General features: G+C 39.8%; 1 protein-coding gene across 2 annotated transcripts in view; it reads left to right on the top strand.

The window, feature by feature from the left end:
* Positions 1 to 18207, top strand: part of usp40 (ubiquitin specific peptidase 40) — a 102637-nt gene extending 84430 nt beyond the window's left edge. For both annotated transcript variants that reach the window (XM_052028716.1, XM_052028709.1), the window contains exons 27-32: positions 80 to 198; positions 1483 to 1548; positions 2569 to 2779; positions 12218 to 12313; positions 12744 to 12838; positions 14317 to 18207. In XM_052028716.1, the coding sequence (XP_051884676.1) occupies positions 80 to 198; positions 1483 to 1548; positions 2569 to 2779; positions 12218 to 12313; positions 12744 to 12838; positions 14317 to 14437 (708 nt within the window). In that variant the 3' untranslated portion in view covers positions 14438 to 18207. The remainder of the gene's footprint in view (positions 1 to 79; positions 199 to 1482; positions 1549 to 2568; positions 2780 to 12217; positions 12314 to 12743; positions 12839 to 14316) is intronic.

Genomic DNA, 18207 nt, shown 5'->3' with positions numbered 1-18207 from the left:
GTACTCTTATATGTTCTATGAGTTGCAGGCTCCCCAGTTATGAGAATTTTTTTTTAACTGTACTGATTTCCTTTCTCAGGTTTTGACTTTGCCTCTGCTGCAAGGTCTCCCTGTTCCTTCAGTGAAGTTCCTCAGGGTCTGGCTGCTCGAGAATAAATGTCCTGCTAAGATCCTGCGGAACCAGCAGCAGCAGCTCAGGTAATTCTGATTCTAACACTTGAATCGCTAGGGCATAGAGGGCTATGGACCAAATGCTGGGTAATGGGTTTCCACTGGTTGATGCAGGCGAGTGGGGCTGAATTGTCTGTTTCCATGCTGCATGATTCCAAGAACCCTTGGGCAAACACCAGCCATGGTGCGTGTTAGCTGGTGCTTGCATTGAACTTGTTCAAGGCACACAAACTGTTTGGGTTGCATTTTACGCCACTTGCCAGATCTACACTGGCCCACTACTTTGAAAGATGGAGAACTGCCTAGTGGTAAACTGCACTCTAATAATAACATAAGCAGAGTGACTGGTGTTTAAAATGAAAGCTAAATGCTGTGAAAAGCTGAAAATACCAGAAATACTCATTAATCTAGAGAGCGGAAAGTCCTTCATGTCCATCGCACTCGCTTTTGCCAAGTGTTGCTACCTCTCTGCTTCTCAACATATTGACTTCAAGATCAGCCTTATTTAGAAGGCTTCATCTTATTTCAGCTTATCAAACAGTTTTTATGGATTCAGTCCAAAATCCGGGTGTCTGAAAACCAGAATTGCCCTGGAGGTTTAGCTAGCTGCTAGTTCTCTGGCTTTATTGCTTCATTTACAGTGGTGCATCACTCCAGTTCTACACTCCACATCGATCTGGTGTGAAGCTCCTGATCTTACTTTGGAATGGGATAAATAGGTAGGCAAAATTATGAGCAGTGTAAATAGTAGGAAATTTTTCCCCATGGTAGAGGTATTTAAAACTAGAAGGCATAGATTTTTTCAGAGGATGGTGGGGTCAGGTACTCTCACAACATTGAATGAGTATCTCGACGAGCACTTAGATTGCCAGCACATAGAAGGTGAAGGACCAAATGCTGATAAGTGGGATTAATGTAGATAGGTACTTGATGGTCAGCATGAACATGGTGGGCTGAAGGGCCTGTTTCTGTGCTTTTATGGTTCTAGGAAAATACAAAAAAGACCCTTTTATTTCAAACTTTAATTCTACATTGTCTGTTCAGAAGATGCTGATTTTTGTATGTCAGACCCATCAGCCCATCCAGGATTTCTCAGCTCCACCACCGGAAGCTACTTCAATTCCTTGGACTCTGTCAAAACTGCTTTACATTGCTGCTTAAAAGGCATTTGTGTTTTTGTTTCACTCCTCCCATTGCAACACTCTCAAATCCTGTATTTATACAGTACATAACTCGAAACGTCATTACTTTTATCTTAATTGAGAAGACTACACAGCTTTCATCTTGAGTATAAATTCTTTTTGTCTACAGCAAATTCAAGCTGGGGAGTTCTGCAGAGATTGGGATTCAGCTGCTTCAGGCGGAAGAACATCTGGCGTAAGTACAGATGTGGTTTGTTGTCCCAGCCTCCTTGGAATAATGATTTTTGCTGCTGGTGTAGATGGAGTACCATGGCAGAGACATATTAACCCCCTATTAGATTTGTTGATATTATGTCAACATAATAAACAATTACTCTCTTCAGAGTATGTTTCTGTGTGCAGGACAGAAGATAAGCTCCTGCTTTTTTACCTTTTACTGGTTTCTTAGAGCAAGGTTAAAGGATTATTATCTGTTATGTGAGGCTTAGATACATTTCATGAAGTGCCGTTGGTAATAAATAAGGGCATGCTTTAAAATTTAACCAGCAGTGATGCAACTGCACCATTAAAAAGTGTCATTTCCAAATTTGTCTGTCTAAAGAATTTATACATTGTGAGTGATGGGTATAATTAAGAATTTAGTTGGCTGAGTTTGTTCTGCTTTAGGGTTGCTGTATGTGTGGCATGGTTTGTAATTTGGACAGTCAAGGGATACTGTAATTGGTAAGTGGTTTATTATTGTCACATGTATATATACATATATTTCAGCTGATAGAGATGTATGACCACCAGTTTGGATAAGAGGAAGGCCATAATCTCTAGCTATACTCCTGGGGAGTGGTATCTTTTACATTTTGTCTTGTATGTTTTTGCCAATATTTTCTACCCAGAAAACCATGTTTGTTCCTGGAGATGTGAATCAAATCCTCCTTTTGGAACTCTTTATTCAGTTGTGATAGCCAATAGGACACATTTGACTTGAGCATATGTTGCCATATCACCTACATCCTTGGGTCAAAATCCTGGAATCTCCTGTGTATCAGCACTTCATCACATGAACTGCAGGATAAGAAGGTGGTTCACTATCACCAACTTCAGGGCACCAAGGAATGGCCAGTAAATGTCGACCTGCCAGCAGTGATTATTTCCCAACAGTGAAATTAAAAATAAGTTTGCCTCCCTTGTATTTGCATTAACAGTGGTAAGTATGAATGGTACCTTTTTGTAAATAGACTTGCAATTGTCTTCTGTTTAGGTCCACTGAGTTGTTGCTACGGCTGCGGATGGCTGTGCCTGGTGAAAGGACCTATTATCCAGTAGAGGAGATTGTTTGGGACATTTCCAAGGAATCCACAGCTCGGTCCCTGAGACAGAGAATTTCTCAGCACTACTCATTGGCACCAGAACATATTGAAATTGCTAAACAGTTTACAGATCAGTTTGAATGGATGCCAATAACCACCTGGGTAAGAAGCAACACTTCTTACTATGGTTTAGCAGAAGAGTGTAATATTCACAGTTTATATGATAAAATAATTTACTTTTATTTAGAATGGAATGTACCTGTGTTGTAAGTGATTGGTAATGGCCCATCTGTACCATATTCTATTGAGTACATACAACTTCTGCAATACCCATTTATCAACCCCCAAGGCTCCATTCTCAGCAAATTCCGACTCCCTTGGTAAATCAATATGTGCATCATTGTTAACTATCCTTATCTTTCAGCTTTCACCCTGCAATGTGATTTTGGACAGCCAGTTTGAATATTAAGTTGTTGATAGCAGAGGCTAAGTCCCCCTGTGTTCCTTTCCCACTCCCACCAGTCCATTCAGTCTCTCTCCCTTTATTGACCTTTTCCATCCCTTGCCCTGCTCCTCATTACCTAGACATCTCCCTCCCCTACCTGTGCCCATCACCCACATACCTATCTACCTGGGGTTTGTCTCCCTTGGTTTCTTATCCTCTCCCTTACCTGGTTCCATTTGCCCATCATTCCTCCTTTATCTGGATCCACCTATCATGTACATGCCCCTCTCTCAACACGCTCTCCTCCCCTTCTCCCACCTGGCTCCATCTGCCCATCAACTCCTACCCCCACCAAAAAAAAAATCTGGTTCCATCTATCACCTTAAGGTCTCTGTTGCACCCCTCCCTTTTGCAACTGTACACTGGCTTTCTTTCCTCTGCGCGCCACAGTCCTGATGCAAGCTCTTGACCTGAAACTTCGACCATCTCTTTGTCTTCACTGATGCTGCTTGACTTGCTGAGTTCCTCCAGCAGTTTGTTTTACTCCAGAGGAACATAACACTTGGTATTGTTTGACTCTTCCCGGAAACTTTGCCTCAGAAAATTAGTCTGATTCTTTGTCTGCCCTGTTTAAATTAGATTGAATCAATAGATGTCCTGATCTGAGATGGGGCTCCATATCCCATTTCTGCTCTTTTAACTAAAATAAAAGGCATCAGTGGAAGATTTCATTCTCGTTTTACACAAGCTCTAATCTTTCAATACTAGGTCCTGCTTGCATATCTGTTACACCTGTGCTCATCAACTTTACCTGGTTTTTGTGTTTCCAGTTTATATCCAGTGGTGTTCCAGATAGTGTTGTTTATATTTTGGATGTCCGCAACACTACCCACCACACAGTGAGTTGACAGTGGCAGAGGCCAACCATTCTTCCGTAGTGGACCTTTATTCACTCTTTATCTCTTGTCCCATCATCAGAAATCCTGAAGCAATATTGCTGAACTTATATCCCTTTATCCTTGTAGAACATAGAACACAGAACTGTACAGCACAAGGAACAGGCCCTTCAGGCCACAATGTCTGTGCTGAACACAACACCAAATTAAACTAATTTTCTTCTGCCTGTATATGATCCTTATTCCTCTATTCCATGCATATTTATGTATCTATCTAACAGCCTCTTAAACACCGCCATTGTATCTGCTTCCACCACTCCCCCCGGCAGCCTGTTCCAGGCACCCTCCACTCCCTGTACAAAAGAAGCTTGTCCCGCACATCTCCTTTAAACTTGCCCCCTCTCACTTTATATGCGTGTCCTCTAGTATTTGACATTTTTACCCTGGGGAAAAAGATTCTGATTGTCAACCCTATCTCATAATCTTATAAATTTCTCTCCGGTCTCCCCTTGGCCTCTGACACTCCAGAGAAAATCCTTTTTAAGAATACAAAAAACAGGAGCAGGAATAGCCCAAGCGGCTTCTCAAGCTTGTTCCATCGTTCATTAAGATCATGGCTGATCCAGTCTTGGCCTCAACATCACTTTCCTGCACTCTCCCATACCCCTTGACTCAGTTGTCGTTCAAATGTTTATCAGTTGCTACCTTGAATATTTTCAGTGACTGTCTCCATAGCTCTGCGGGTTAGTGAATTCCAAAGAATCATGATCCTGTGAGAGAAGAAATTCCTCCTCATCTCTATCTGAAATGGGTGACCCTTTGTTCTGATACTATGCCCCCTTGTTCTAGATACCCCAACTAAGGGAAACATCCTCTCAGCATCCACCCTGTCACACTCTCACAGAATGTAATGTATCTCAAAAAGATAACCTCTCGTTCTTCCAAATTTCAATGAATATAGGCTAAACTGCTCAGCCTGTCTTTATGCATCAAACCCAGGAATCATCCTAATGAACCTTCTCTGATGCAAGTTTATCCATTCTTAAATAGAAACCAAAACTAAACGCAGTACTCCAGATGCAGTCTCACCAGCACCGTGTGAAATTTCATCAGAACTTTCCTATATTTAGACTCCATGCCTCTTGCAATAAAGGCCAATATTCCATATTTGCTTATGACCCAGAGGAGACCATTCAGTCTATTGTTTCTGCAAGCTCACAGGGAAATCCCATTCCCTCACTAATTTTCCCTGTAACCTATTGTCTCCCATTTTCTCATGAACCCACCCCCCAAGATTCTACCTACACTCAGGTCAATTTACTGGAGCCAATTAGCTTACCAACCCACACATCTTTGGGATATGGGAGAAAACTGGAGCTCCCAGAGGAAACGCATGCAAAATCCACACAGACAGTATCCAAGGTCGGGATTGAACCTCGGTTGCTGGAGCTGTGAAGCAGTCTCTCTCCTAACTGTGCCACTGTGTGGCCCAACTATTTGTTATACCAGCATGCTGACTGTTTGTGTTTCATTTACCAGGACCTCCAGAACACTTTGTACCACAGCATTTTGTAGTCTTGATCCATTTGTATAATAATTTGCTTTATGATTGGATAACCTCACATATTTCATATTATACTCCATCTGCAAATGTATTGTTCACTTACTTAACCTATCTGTATCGCTTTGGGGGCTCTTTGTGTCTTCCTCCCAACTTGGCATTCCCCCCTTTTGTATCATCAGCAAAATTGACTGCAGTACGCTCATTCCCTTCATCCAAGTGTGAGCCATCAATATAGATTGTAAATGGTTGAGGCCCCAGCATTGATTGGTGCTGCACCCCACTACACACAGATTGCTAATCCAAAAATCTTTTAGAATGTAGAACATTACAGCACAGTATAGGCCTTTCGACCCACGATGTTGTGCTGACATTTTATCCTGCTCTAAGATCTATCTAACCCTTCCCTCCCACATAGCCCCCCATTTCTCTCTCATTCATGTGCCTATCTAAGAGTCTCTTCAATGTCCCTAATGTATCTGCCTCCACCACCTCTGCTGGCAGTGTGTTCCACGCACCCACCACTTTCGGTGTAAAAAAAACTTACCTCTGACATCCTTCCATACCTTCCTCCAGTCACCTTAAAATTACGCCCTCCTGTAGCCATTTTCGTCCTGGGAAAAAGTTTCTGACTGTCCACTCAATCTATGCCTCTTTTCATATTGTACACCTCTATCAAGTCACCTCTCATCTTCCTTCGCTCCAGAGAGAAAAGCTCCCGCTCACTGAACCTATCCTCATAAGACATGCTGTCCAATCCAGACAGCATCCTGGTAAATCTCTGATGTGCCCTCTCTAAAGCTTCCACATCCTTCCTATAATAAGGCAACCAGAACTGAACACAGAATTGGGCGAGCCAATTCTGAATCCACACAGCTAAGATTCCCTGGATTCCATGCCGCCTGATTTTCTGAATGAGCCTTCCATGAGGAGCCTTATCAAACGCCTTACTAAAATCCATGTACACCACATCCACTGCTCTACCTCATCAATCCTCAAAGAATTCAGTCAGGCTTGTGAGGCACGACCTGCCCCTCACAAAGCCATGCTGAATGTCCTTAATCAGCCTATGCTTCTCCAAATGCCCATAAATCCTGTCTCTATGAATCTTCTCCAGTAATTTGCCCACCACTGGATTAAGACTCACTGGTCTGTAATTCCCAGGGTTATCCCTACTCCCTTTCTTAAACAAAGGAACAACATTTGCCACCCTCCAATCACCTGGCACTACTCCTATGGCCAGTGAGGACATAAAGATCATTGCCAAAGGCGCAGCAATCTCTTCCCTCGCTTCCCATAATAATGTTGGATATATCGCGTCTGGCCCCGGTGACTTACCTATCCTAATGTTTTTCAAGATTTCCAGCACATCCTCTTTCCTCACATCGACATGCCCTAGCATATCAGCCTGTTGTACGCCATCCTCACAAATGTCAAGGGGTCTCTCACTGATCAATACTGAAGCAAAGTATTCATTAAGGACCTCCCCTACCTCATTCGACTCCAGGCACATGTTTCCTCTTTTATCCCTGATTGGTCCTACCCTCACTCTAGTCATCCTCCTATTCTTCAAGTATGTAGAATGCCTTGGGGTTTTCCTTAATCCTACTCACCAAGATCTTCTCATGCCCCCTTCTAGCTCTCCTAAGTCCATTCTTAAGCTCCCTCCTGGCTACCTTGTAACTCTCCAGAGTCCTGTCTGATCCTTGCTTTCTAAACCTTAGGTAAGCTTCTTTCTTTCTCTTGACAAGATATTCTATGGCTCTTGTCAACCACAGTTCCTTCACTCTACCATCCTTACTCTTCCTCCATGGGTCAAACCTATCCAGAACACCATACAAGTACTCCCTAAACAATCTCCACATTTCCATTGTGCACTTCCCCAAGAACATCTGTTCCCAATTTATGCTCCCAAGTTCGTGCCTGATAGCATCATAATTCCCCCTCCCCCAATTAAATACTTTCCCATATCGTCTGCTCCTGTCCCTCTCCAGTAGAGAGTTCGCTCCCTTCCTGTTTCTGACTTCCACCCACGCTGACTCAGTGGACGATCCCTCCAGGACATCCTCCCTTTCTACAGCTGTGACACTGTCCCTGATCAGCAAAGCCACTCTCCCACCTTTTTTACCTCCATCCCTGTCCCTTTTGAAACATCTAAACCCCAGGATATCCAGCAGCCATTCCTGCCCTTGCGACAGCCAAGTCTCTGTAATGGCCACCACGTCGTAGTTCCATGTACTTACCCATGCCCTAAGTTCATCACCTTTGTTCCTGATACTTCTCACATTAAAGTAGGCACACTTGAGCCCATCCAACTGACTGCAATTTTGCCCGTTCCACTGCCCATCCTTCCTCACAGTCTTTCTACATGCTGCATCTACTTGTACACTGAATGCACCAACCTCTGACCTATCACTCTGGTTCCCATCCCCCTGGCAATAATTTAGACTTTTTTAGTTGGGTTCTTTTGTATTCTTTCCAATATATTATCTCCAAACCTTGGGTGCTCTTACCTAGGACAGTAATTTTTTTTATGTGGCACCTGGAAATCCAAATATATTTACTGGTTCTCCTACTGCATCCTGTTTGTTACATCCTCAAAGAACTTGGGCAAATTTGTCAAACGTAATTTCTCTCTTGCTCTTGCTCTACTTATCTAATGATTTTCTAAATATCCTGCTATTATCTCCTAAATTCCAGCATTTTCCCAATGACAGATATTAGGCTAACTGGCCTCTTGTTACCTGCTTTCTGCCTGTCTCCTTGAATTTGCAGTTTTCCGGTCCTCTGGGGGACCTCTGCAGAATCCTAGGAATTTTCTCAGATTATAGTCAGCATAGCCACAGTCTCTGCAGCCACTTCCTTTAAGATCCTAGGATGCATGGAACTAGTTGCCTCCTAATTTTGTCCTAGAAGTAGAGATTGTTTTAAGATCCTCCTTCCCTGTAGCTGGTTGATTATCTATTATTCTTGGGATGTTTTTAGTGTCTTCTGCAGGATTCTATCAGTCCAAAACTAACTTTAAGAATCTGTCATTTTCCATTATTAATTTCTCACTTGCATCCTCTAAGGACCAATGTTTACTTTAGCTACTTCCTATGTACCAGTACAAGCTTTTGCTATCTAACATTCCCACATTAAATCATTTTGAGATGTTTACTCATATAAAAAATGCCATCCAAGCAACTTTCTGTTGTAGGTTGCATTCTCGTCGTAGTTGTGACAGGCACAAAGTAACTTACATAATTATGTCATAACTCTATAAATTATGTAGCACTGTTGCAAATAAAGCATTTGGTTGAGAGGTTTCAAGAGATGTTGGGCTTGCTGATAGTGGACGTCATTGCATTGCTGCAATCATTCCAATTCCGTGCAGTTTACAAATCAAATAAAATCAACACATCCTTCACTTAGCTCTCAGCAGGTAAATTGACAAATGGTATTGTTGACAATGGAATAAAAGCAGAATTAATAGAAGTATGTAGTGGAGTAGACAACAACTGCAACCTGAAATCTGGACTACTTCACTCTCCAGTGTCCTTCCATCAAAGCTGAAAAAGGATAGAGAAGCAAATAACCAAATACAGGCAGAAAACAAAAATAAAGTCTTCACTTGGGTGGAGGATTGGAGCATGAAGGCTGAGGGTGATAATGGGAGGACAAGAATAGAAAGAAAACTTGGATCTATGCAAGGCATAAATGGGTATACCATTAACATCTGAAAAAACAAAGTGATTATGATCTGAAATTGTTAAATTCATTGGTGAACAATTAAGGCAATCACAACATGGTTAGGCACTTTAATCAAAAGATGAAATGGTGTTCCTTTGCCATACATGGAGCTTCGTTAGAATAGTACTGAATCAAGCACAGAGGTGCCAGAGTGACGGTGGCTTCCCACTCAAATCCACTATAACTCTACTGATTCCTATAGCTATGTTAATTAAATTCCCTCTGTACTTCACTTCTTTGCAATTTCTCTCCATTTCGATAATAATCTGCCTTTTGGTTTCTCTTACTGAAGTACATGACCTCATATTTCCCCACGTTAAATTTCTTTAGTCAGGTTTTAGCTCAATCCCTCAATCTATCCATATCCCGTTGCAAAATCACAGTACCTTCATCACAATATGCCCTCATCACAACAACCAAAGTAGATAACTTTATTGACAGAGAAAGTATAATTTCACAGTTGCATTTGCATCTATTATGTATTTGCCCACTGACTCAACTTGCTTAAGTCATCTTGAAGCCTCTTTGCTTCCTCCTCATCCAGATCATTGATGTATGTTGTGTATCACCACATGCCACACCAAGAGAGTTCCATTTATTCCTACTCTGTTTCCTGCTTGTCAACTCCAGTTTTCAGTGCTTGCCAGCTTATTGCCCTCAGTCCCATGTGCTTTAATTTTTCATGCTAACCTCTTATCTGGGACTTTATCAAAAACCTTCTGAAAGTCCATATTCACAGGTTCTCTCTTTTCTATTCTACCACTTACGAGCTCAGAAAAACTCCAGTGGTTTTGTCATGCAATTTCCTTTACATAAATCCATATTGACTTTGCTTAATCCCTTTGACACTTTCTAAGTGTCTTGTTATCATATCATTTATAATAGACTTGAGCATTCTCCCTACTGCTGATCTGTAGTTCCCTGTTTTCCCTTCCTCTTTTCTCGTAATTGTGGAGCTAAATTTACCACCCTCCATAATCCACAGAATTTTGGAAGATGACATGCAATGCATCCACTATTTCTATAGCTACTTCTTTTTTTAACTTTGGAATCCCCTTGGAATTTATTGATTTTCAGTCCCACTAATTTCTCTCACATTTTACTTTTTTCCAAATTTCCTTTAATTCTCTTTCTCATTAGAGTCTTGATTCCCTTCATGCCTGGTAAGTTATTCGTGTCCTGTCTAAAAAGTCAAAACTGAAATAATTGTTTAATTTCTTTGCTCCCAATTATAAATTCTCCCATTTCTGATTGTAAGAGATCTACATGTCTTCATCTTTTTCTTTTTACATCTATAGTCCACTTCTAGGTTTCTTGCAAGTTTACTTGCAAGTTCTACTTTTGCCCTCTTAATCAATACGGTCCAATTTGCTGAACTCTAAACTGCTCCCAATCCTCAGAATTACTGCAACTTTTTCTGACAACTTCATATGACATCTCTTTGGATCTAATACCAGCCTTAACTTCTTTTGTTTATCATCGTTGGGTCACTTTTCCTTCTGTACTTTGGCAAATCAGCAAGGAATGTTTAATTGTGGTCACTTCTTAACAGTTAGCCAGTTACTATCCACCTTCATGCCTTGCAATGAAGTGCCTTTATCATAGCCAATTCATTCCTTGTACTTTGATAGTTTCCTTTGTTTAGATTTAAGATTCTTGTTGCAAATTGAACTACTTCACTTTCCATCTTAATAAAGAATTCTATCATTTAGATTTAGATTTCCAGCAGAAACATAAATTTGCTTTTTAAATAGTTAATGGTGAATAGTCCCATTCCCCAGCAATGGCATCAAGCATCACTGGATTGATCACAATTAGAACACTTGCCTCTGTTTCACAATACCGTTCAAGACTCCACTATAATTTTACTGAGTTACTGTTACATCGCAACCTTGTTTCTTTATTACCCTTCAAATTTATAAAATCAGTGCTTGATTTCAGAGCGGTGGAGAATATGCTGATGACTAAGGTCCTACTTAAATTGCAATTTTGCAGAAATTGCAGGTCTTTCAACATTAGACCCTATCTGCAATGTTCCAGCACAGGCCATCAGAGCTAAATGCCATCCCATTTATGTGGTGGAGAGTCAGAGTTAGTTCTATAATGGGGAAGCATCACAGCACTGAAGGGTTTGGTGCATATGGGCTCAGTATAGAACTGTCATAGGCGTTGGCACGGGGGACAGCCTGCAGATAATTCAGGGAGTCAGCCCTCCCCACCGACATGGGGTAGATGATAGGCTGCTGGGATTTTCTCCTGGGGTTGGATCAAGTTGAGCATTGCTGCCTCAGCCTGAGTGCAATAGAAAGCAAAGCAACCTCACCTCCACATGTAATTTGTTCCCCCTTGCTCAAAAATCAATTTACAGACAGATTTTTGCAAATTATCACTATTGGGAAAAAGTGATGTGACTTTTTATTAAGTTTGTGCATCATGTCTGCAACTCAGCAGCAATTTTTTGAAATTCTCCCTGCAATTTATGTTGGACCTTAGCAATGAGATTGAAATGAAGATGCTGACAGTTGATTTGTACTTCCTGAGTGTTTAAGTACTTCTTAGTGACATCCTTACTTTATATGAAATATTTAGAGATAAAATTCTGCATTTTCAGATTATGTGAATTCTCTTTTTGCGGATTAAGTATTTATTTTAAAACTTTAATTTTGCATAAGGCTAGTTTTTCTTTTTTTTAATACCCATCCTGACCTCAGGATATCCCAAAACTTTAAAACACTCGAAGTAGTGTTAAGGTTGTAATGTGCGAACTTTGGCAACCAAATTGCATACCATAATGTTGCTCCATTATTGATATGATAATGATCAACTAATCCATTTTAGGTATTGATTGTGGAAAATATATTGGCAAAGGCAGTGGGGAGAACTCCGCTGTTTCTCATCATCATGATTTTGTGGCACTGCTGAGCTTGTTACTGTAAGCATCGTGTTTCTCACCTTTCTCTTTTTAGAGCCAACAAGTTTCAAAGAAGAAGAAGAAAAAGAAACTACAGAGCCTGCAGGGAGCACCATATTATCTGAAAGATGGAGATGTCATTGGAGTTAAGGTAAGTTTGATATTAACTAACGTTAATTTCATCATTCTAAACCTTTGCTTTACATGCCAGTTTGTAGCACAGCTATAGGCTTATGACAGTGTTGTTCCACCCTAGAAAAGAGATCCAGGCTATTCTCTTATCATCATCATTGTGAATCTGTTCGCACTTCCTCCAATTGTTCCATGTTCTTTTTGTAACACAAAGAACAAAGCTTTGGCCTTCCCAAGGTTCTCTCTGAGTTTAATGCTCTGTTCTCGAAATCTCCTCCCTCAAATTTCAATCTTGGCTACCTTTGAGGTTCTTCTACTCACCAACACACTTCTGCAGAGCTTTAAAATATATTCTGTGCATATGCTGAAAGATGAAATGATCAAACTCTCTTGCAGAAACTCACTTGTTTATACTTCACTGGATAATTGCAAATATTTTATTCACATAGAATCTGTTAATTGACAACAACAAAGACTTCAGCACCGTGACTGATGACATTGGGAAGGAGAAACTCAGACTTGAAGGCAGTAATAAGAACAAACGGTAACTTATTTGTTAAATAAATTTATTATCAATTTATTGTCATGCTGTAAAAACTATCCATCAAAATACTGCTTCTCTTGGATCTCTTAGCCATCTTTTTCCTGGGGAGAAATAAACATGTTCTTCCTCATAGCTCAATGCTGGTAGTCATTTGCCAAGTTTCCTTTTTTTATTGTACAGCCAAGGTCTGGGTGTTTTATAGTCCTGTACAGTAGGATATAATTTAAGCACTCCAATTTTAAATTAGATTAAGTCTGTCACAGAAAACAACAGAATCAGGAGATGGTATCAAGCTGCAAATTATGGAGGTGTGTGATGTATTTCTCCTGAGGGACAATAGTAGCAAAATGCGGCTTCTGAACAGTCCAGTCATGAAGTCACAGTTCCCTTCATTAGAGTCATAGTCTGCGCTGACCATCAGCCACTCATTTACACTTATCCTACATTAACTCCTTTTATTATTCTCCCCACATTCTCATCAGCAACTCCGCTCCCCCTGATTCTACCACTTACTTACACATAAAGAACAATTTGCAGTGGCCAATTAACCTACCATACCTACTCATATTTGGGATGTAGGAGGAAACTGGAGCACCCGGAGGAAACCCATGTGGTCTTGGAGAACATGCAACCTCCACACAGACAGTGCTCGAAGTCAGGATTGAACCCAGGTTTCTGGCATTGTGAGGCAGCAGCTCCACTAGCTACGCCGCTTTGCTACCCCTAAAATTACCAGTAATGGTTGGCCGTCGAACCCTTGGAAGCTAAAGTTATTAATGCTGCAGCCAGGACTCAAACGTGGGTGGGAAATTCCCATTGGATTTGAAGTCCAATGCCTTAGCTCATTGGCCATTGCAGCTCACCTTAAAATATGAGCAATGGTTGGCCATTCAGCACTTGGAACCTCATGTTGAATGATGAGTTCGACACATACCAATCCCGTGTTCATTAATTGGTGTGTACTTCTGATAGAATGGTCTTTTAATCTTGATCAAACCCATGACTTGAATCATTTCTCTATGAACTTACAATTAATACAGAAGTACTTAGCAGTTGCAGTTCAAGTAGTGAATAATAAAAAAAAAATGATTATTCACCCGGCCCAAGGAAAGATGAAAAACGCAAGCAGCAGGAAAAAGGATTATCATCTTGTACATATAGCTGATTTCTACAAGTCCTCCAATGCTTCTGATGTGTCTCCTAATAGTGCAATAATAGCACATGTTTAAATACAATTTAATGTTTGTTACTTCATGAGTTGAAATTACACATTTGAAGTATTGAAACATAAATATAGTAGAAAAGAATTGCGTAATTAAAATTTTGTTTTAAATAGAATCTATACCCTTAAGAACTTAATGGCTTAAACATAATAAGTCATTCTAGTGTCTTTCACAAGTGTAAAGATTATTTTAAACTTGCACACAAATCTTAAACTTAGGAATATATAGATTAACTGAACATTTTTTCCTTAACAGTCAACAAGCTACTGCACATCAGAGTGGAGAATCCACAGAAAACAGTGAAAGACAGGTAGTTCGTGGTCGGACCCGCAGACCTGAAGTGGCCTTGTCCATCAGTGTGGCAGACTTCAGATAATGGCTATGGAAACTGGAAGTGGGTGGCTGGAGGAAGTGATGAGCTTTTGTCGGGATTATAAGAAGCCCACAGCTGAGTAAGAGCAGTGAATGTATAATCAGTGACTCATCTTCTATGAAGTGCAAAGGAATATAAGAAGCCAGTGGTCTCAGTTATAAAGTGAGGGTTGAGAATAAGTTGGCAAAAGCTGCCAGATTGATTGGTGCCCTAAGAAGATTCTCTTTCACTTTCTCAGACTGAGAAGAGAGATCCAGCAGGAGGCATTATCAGAACAGATTGAAGGACCAGCTCCAGAGGAATTTGGAGTTTTTTTGGTCAATAACTGCCAGAATGAACATTTAAAAGATATATTTTTTATCTCATGCAAGTATTCAAATTTTTTTTTAATATATCTATGCAATAAATGGGATTCTACTCCCAAGATAAATGTCAACGCTTCTGACACCAGCAACTGGTGTTCATTTATGTTGTGAAGCGCTCAGTATTGCAGTTGTCTAAATGTAGTGTATTGGTAATGTGTTCATGTGAAAATTTCTCCTGGACTTGTTCTGATCTGATTGATGTATTGACTGAATTTTCAAGGGACCATAAAATCCAGTGCAGGATCTCATTACATACAAGAATGATAATTTTGAAATGTGTTTTTTTTAAACGCAAAATGGTTGTGAAAAAAAAACAGTTGAAGTGGATTTTATGGTCTGATTTTCAGTGAGAACCTGACTTGCTGGCAAGGACTGTGTGCCTCACATGAACACTTGCAACCTCAGGAGTTCCCAGTTCAGAGAAAGCTCTGCTGTTTAATAATGATACACAAGTTGATAATTTGAGGTAGACGCAAAGTATATAATGTATTGGAAGAAATAAAAATATTTATGTAAGGCCTTATGTTGCCACTGGAGTAACATCTCTTACAGGGCCACTGTTTTCCTATTTAAACTCTTGCTCTGACTAGAAAACCAATACTTTTTTTCCCAATTAGTCACTTTGCTGCCTGTTTTACACAATGCCTTAAAAAGAGACCTAACCTCTTGTAAATAGGATGGATACTCAAAACTTTATCTACGTGTTAGTAGGTATGCTGTTTCCCTCCTGTTAATATCATATTAGTGTTGGAATCTGGATGTTCTGCTAGTAAGTGCTAAGTGGCTAGAAAAAAATCCTTACCAAGTCTGTACTTGGATCTAACGCTAAGTAGCACAGGAATGAGGAGTCGGTTTTGTTAATTTGGTCATATACATTCCACGTGCTTAAAGAACAGTGTCCACTGATCCCACTTAACAGAATTTCACTATCAAATTATATGTGCTATATGGTAACAGTTGCAGGGGTTGCATTGTTTGTAATGGAAAGTCAAGATTGCACTGAGTTTATTCAAGGATGAAACGTTATAACAAATTCTCTCCACTGTCCTTGTGAACAAGCACCATTTCTGTGATTTACTCATACATTACCAAACAAAACAGGTTAAATTTGCTACAGCAATCTGCAGTTGCTTTTTGGGGCAAAATTGCCTGTTGTCTGTAAAACAAGAAAACAAGTTATGAATAATAGTGAAAAGACAGAAATTAAAGAATCAATTAGAAATGCTGCAACTGTCCTTTATTTCAGCCTTGTCCTCTTGTTCCTTAAGATTACAACTAGTAAATTATATTTCTTCCCCCAGCAGAACAGGATGCAAAATGTCGCCTTGAAAATAAAGTTTAGGCTCCAGATATCAGTGACTCAGTGAATAATTTCATCAAGAAATGTGATGCTATTTAGCAGCTGCAGTCAATTTAATCTTAAGCTTGAACTTTATAATATAAATTTAGAACATAATATAATTTTGAGTGACCTGTGACTTCACTTTGAATTGTGGATGTGAATTAGGCTTATTACATGTGTGTGGCATGATATGAAGTTCCCATGTTGCACTATAATTTGTGATTGTCCAATGGTAGATTATTCTTATAAGAAAAATCTTATTACTGTCAATTTGAACTGAAAATCTGTGTTAATATGCAAAGAAACAGTTGACTTGAGGAAGAAGGGGAGAAGAAGTTCCACTGGCCATTATGAAAAATATTTTCATGAAGACCTTTGGATAGAATTTGCTTTCTTTCTGGAACAAGGGGATTTTTAAAAACTTTTTTTCAACATGATTTGCTGAAAAAGCAGATGACAAGCTTGATGACCACTAACTATTGGTATTTCAGTAACAACAGACCAAATACAAACAAAATTTTTAAGTACTTTTAACAACTGGTTTAGAGCTTTTCTTTAGTCAGTAACCAGTATGGCTCTAATTTATTGTAATCCAAAGTATTTACCCAGAATTAGCAATAAAAACAGAAAATGTTGGAAATATTGAAGGCAAGGCAGCATCTGTGCACACTGAAACTGAGTTAACATTTCAGGTTGATGACCTTTCATAAGAACAGTTCTGATGAAAGGTCTTTGGCCTGTAACGTTAACTCTGCTTCAGTATCCACAGGTTCTTCCTTGCCTCCTTGGTATTTTAAATATTTTCAGTTTTCATTTCTGATTTCCAGCATCTGTAGTATTTTATTTTTTATTAATTAATGTCCAGAATTAGTGCTTTGTGTTGTACTTATTTTGCCCCTGTGGGGTATTAGTGAATCTTGTAAAATACCACCTTTCCACTTGTAGTTGTTATCTTTGTATGTGATAGAGTTGGTTACAGATTCATCTTCAGTTTGGCACACCTCATTGTCCCTAAAGGAGAGTCTCAAAAATCCTTACTCTTCAGAGAGCGGTGATGGGTTATTTGTCAGCTTCTCCTTTGGTAACCTCGGTGTAAGTTGCTAACAATTCATGTCAGTTTATATATTGGATACAGGATACATTTTGTCTGTTTTTCAATCGGAGTATCCCATGAGGATGGTGTTTTAATGAAAAACTAGAAAATGTAAACCCTTTCAGGCACTGATTCAATCAGAGGCATCTCTGGCCCATTTTCATGCTTCCAGTGAAGCAGTGTGGAGACGGAGATGGAGGCAGGTAGGCAAGTGCAGGAGGGGCTTTGTTTGGGGAAAAAATAAGGTGTTTTAGTTTGAAAATGTGAAATTCTTTTAATGAAGCAGGAGGCACAAATTTATTGAATTATTGGACTATATGGCAAACAAATCGACCATCTATACCTGATGCTTAATTACTTCAGAAGGTGATTAATGCTTGTTAATGATTTGATTTAGCCCATTTGTTTGCTATGGTGTTTTGATTTCCTTTCTACTTTGCACTGCCGTGATACATGGACAATTAAATTTCCTGTGGGATGTTGGTTGACAGAGGGATTGAGGTTTCCTGCTACAGTGCCAGAGATTCTGTTGTCCCAGCCCACCAGTAATTAGATTAAGAGATGGGTATAGTGGAGATGATTTTGGCAGCACTGCAAGAAATATAGTTGGGGGTGGGGGAATTGGGCAGATGAATAGAAAACCTGAAACTTTGGATTAAAGGATTTCACAGTTCAAGTTCCACCTGGATTGTTGCCTAATATCAGGCAAGAACTCAAGTCCAGCAAAGATGCAAGTCTGGCATTCAGAGATGTTTTGGCATCTATTGAAAGCAAAATCTTTAATGTTGACCAAGGATAACCCCTTCTAATCTGAGCAAGTAATTGTACAATTATTCTAGCTTTAGGAGGGGGAAGGCCCTCCTTTGAATTTTCCTAAGAAATTGGAATTGGTTTGGTTTATTTTTTATCAAGGATAGGCACAATGCAATAAATTCATATGTAAAGCTCTATAAATTGATTAAAGGATTTATAC

Source organism: Pristis pectinata, chromosome 1, assembly GCF_009764475.1.
Source record: "Pristis pectinata isolate sPriPec2 chromosome 1, sPriPec2.1.pri, whole genome shotgun sequence".
Classification (NCBI taxonomy): Eukaryota; Metazoa; Chordata; class Chondrichthyes; order Rhinopristiformes; family Pristidae; genus Pristis; species Pristis pectinata.
This window is presented reverse-complemented; position numbering and strand designations above follow the sequence as displayed.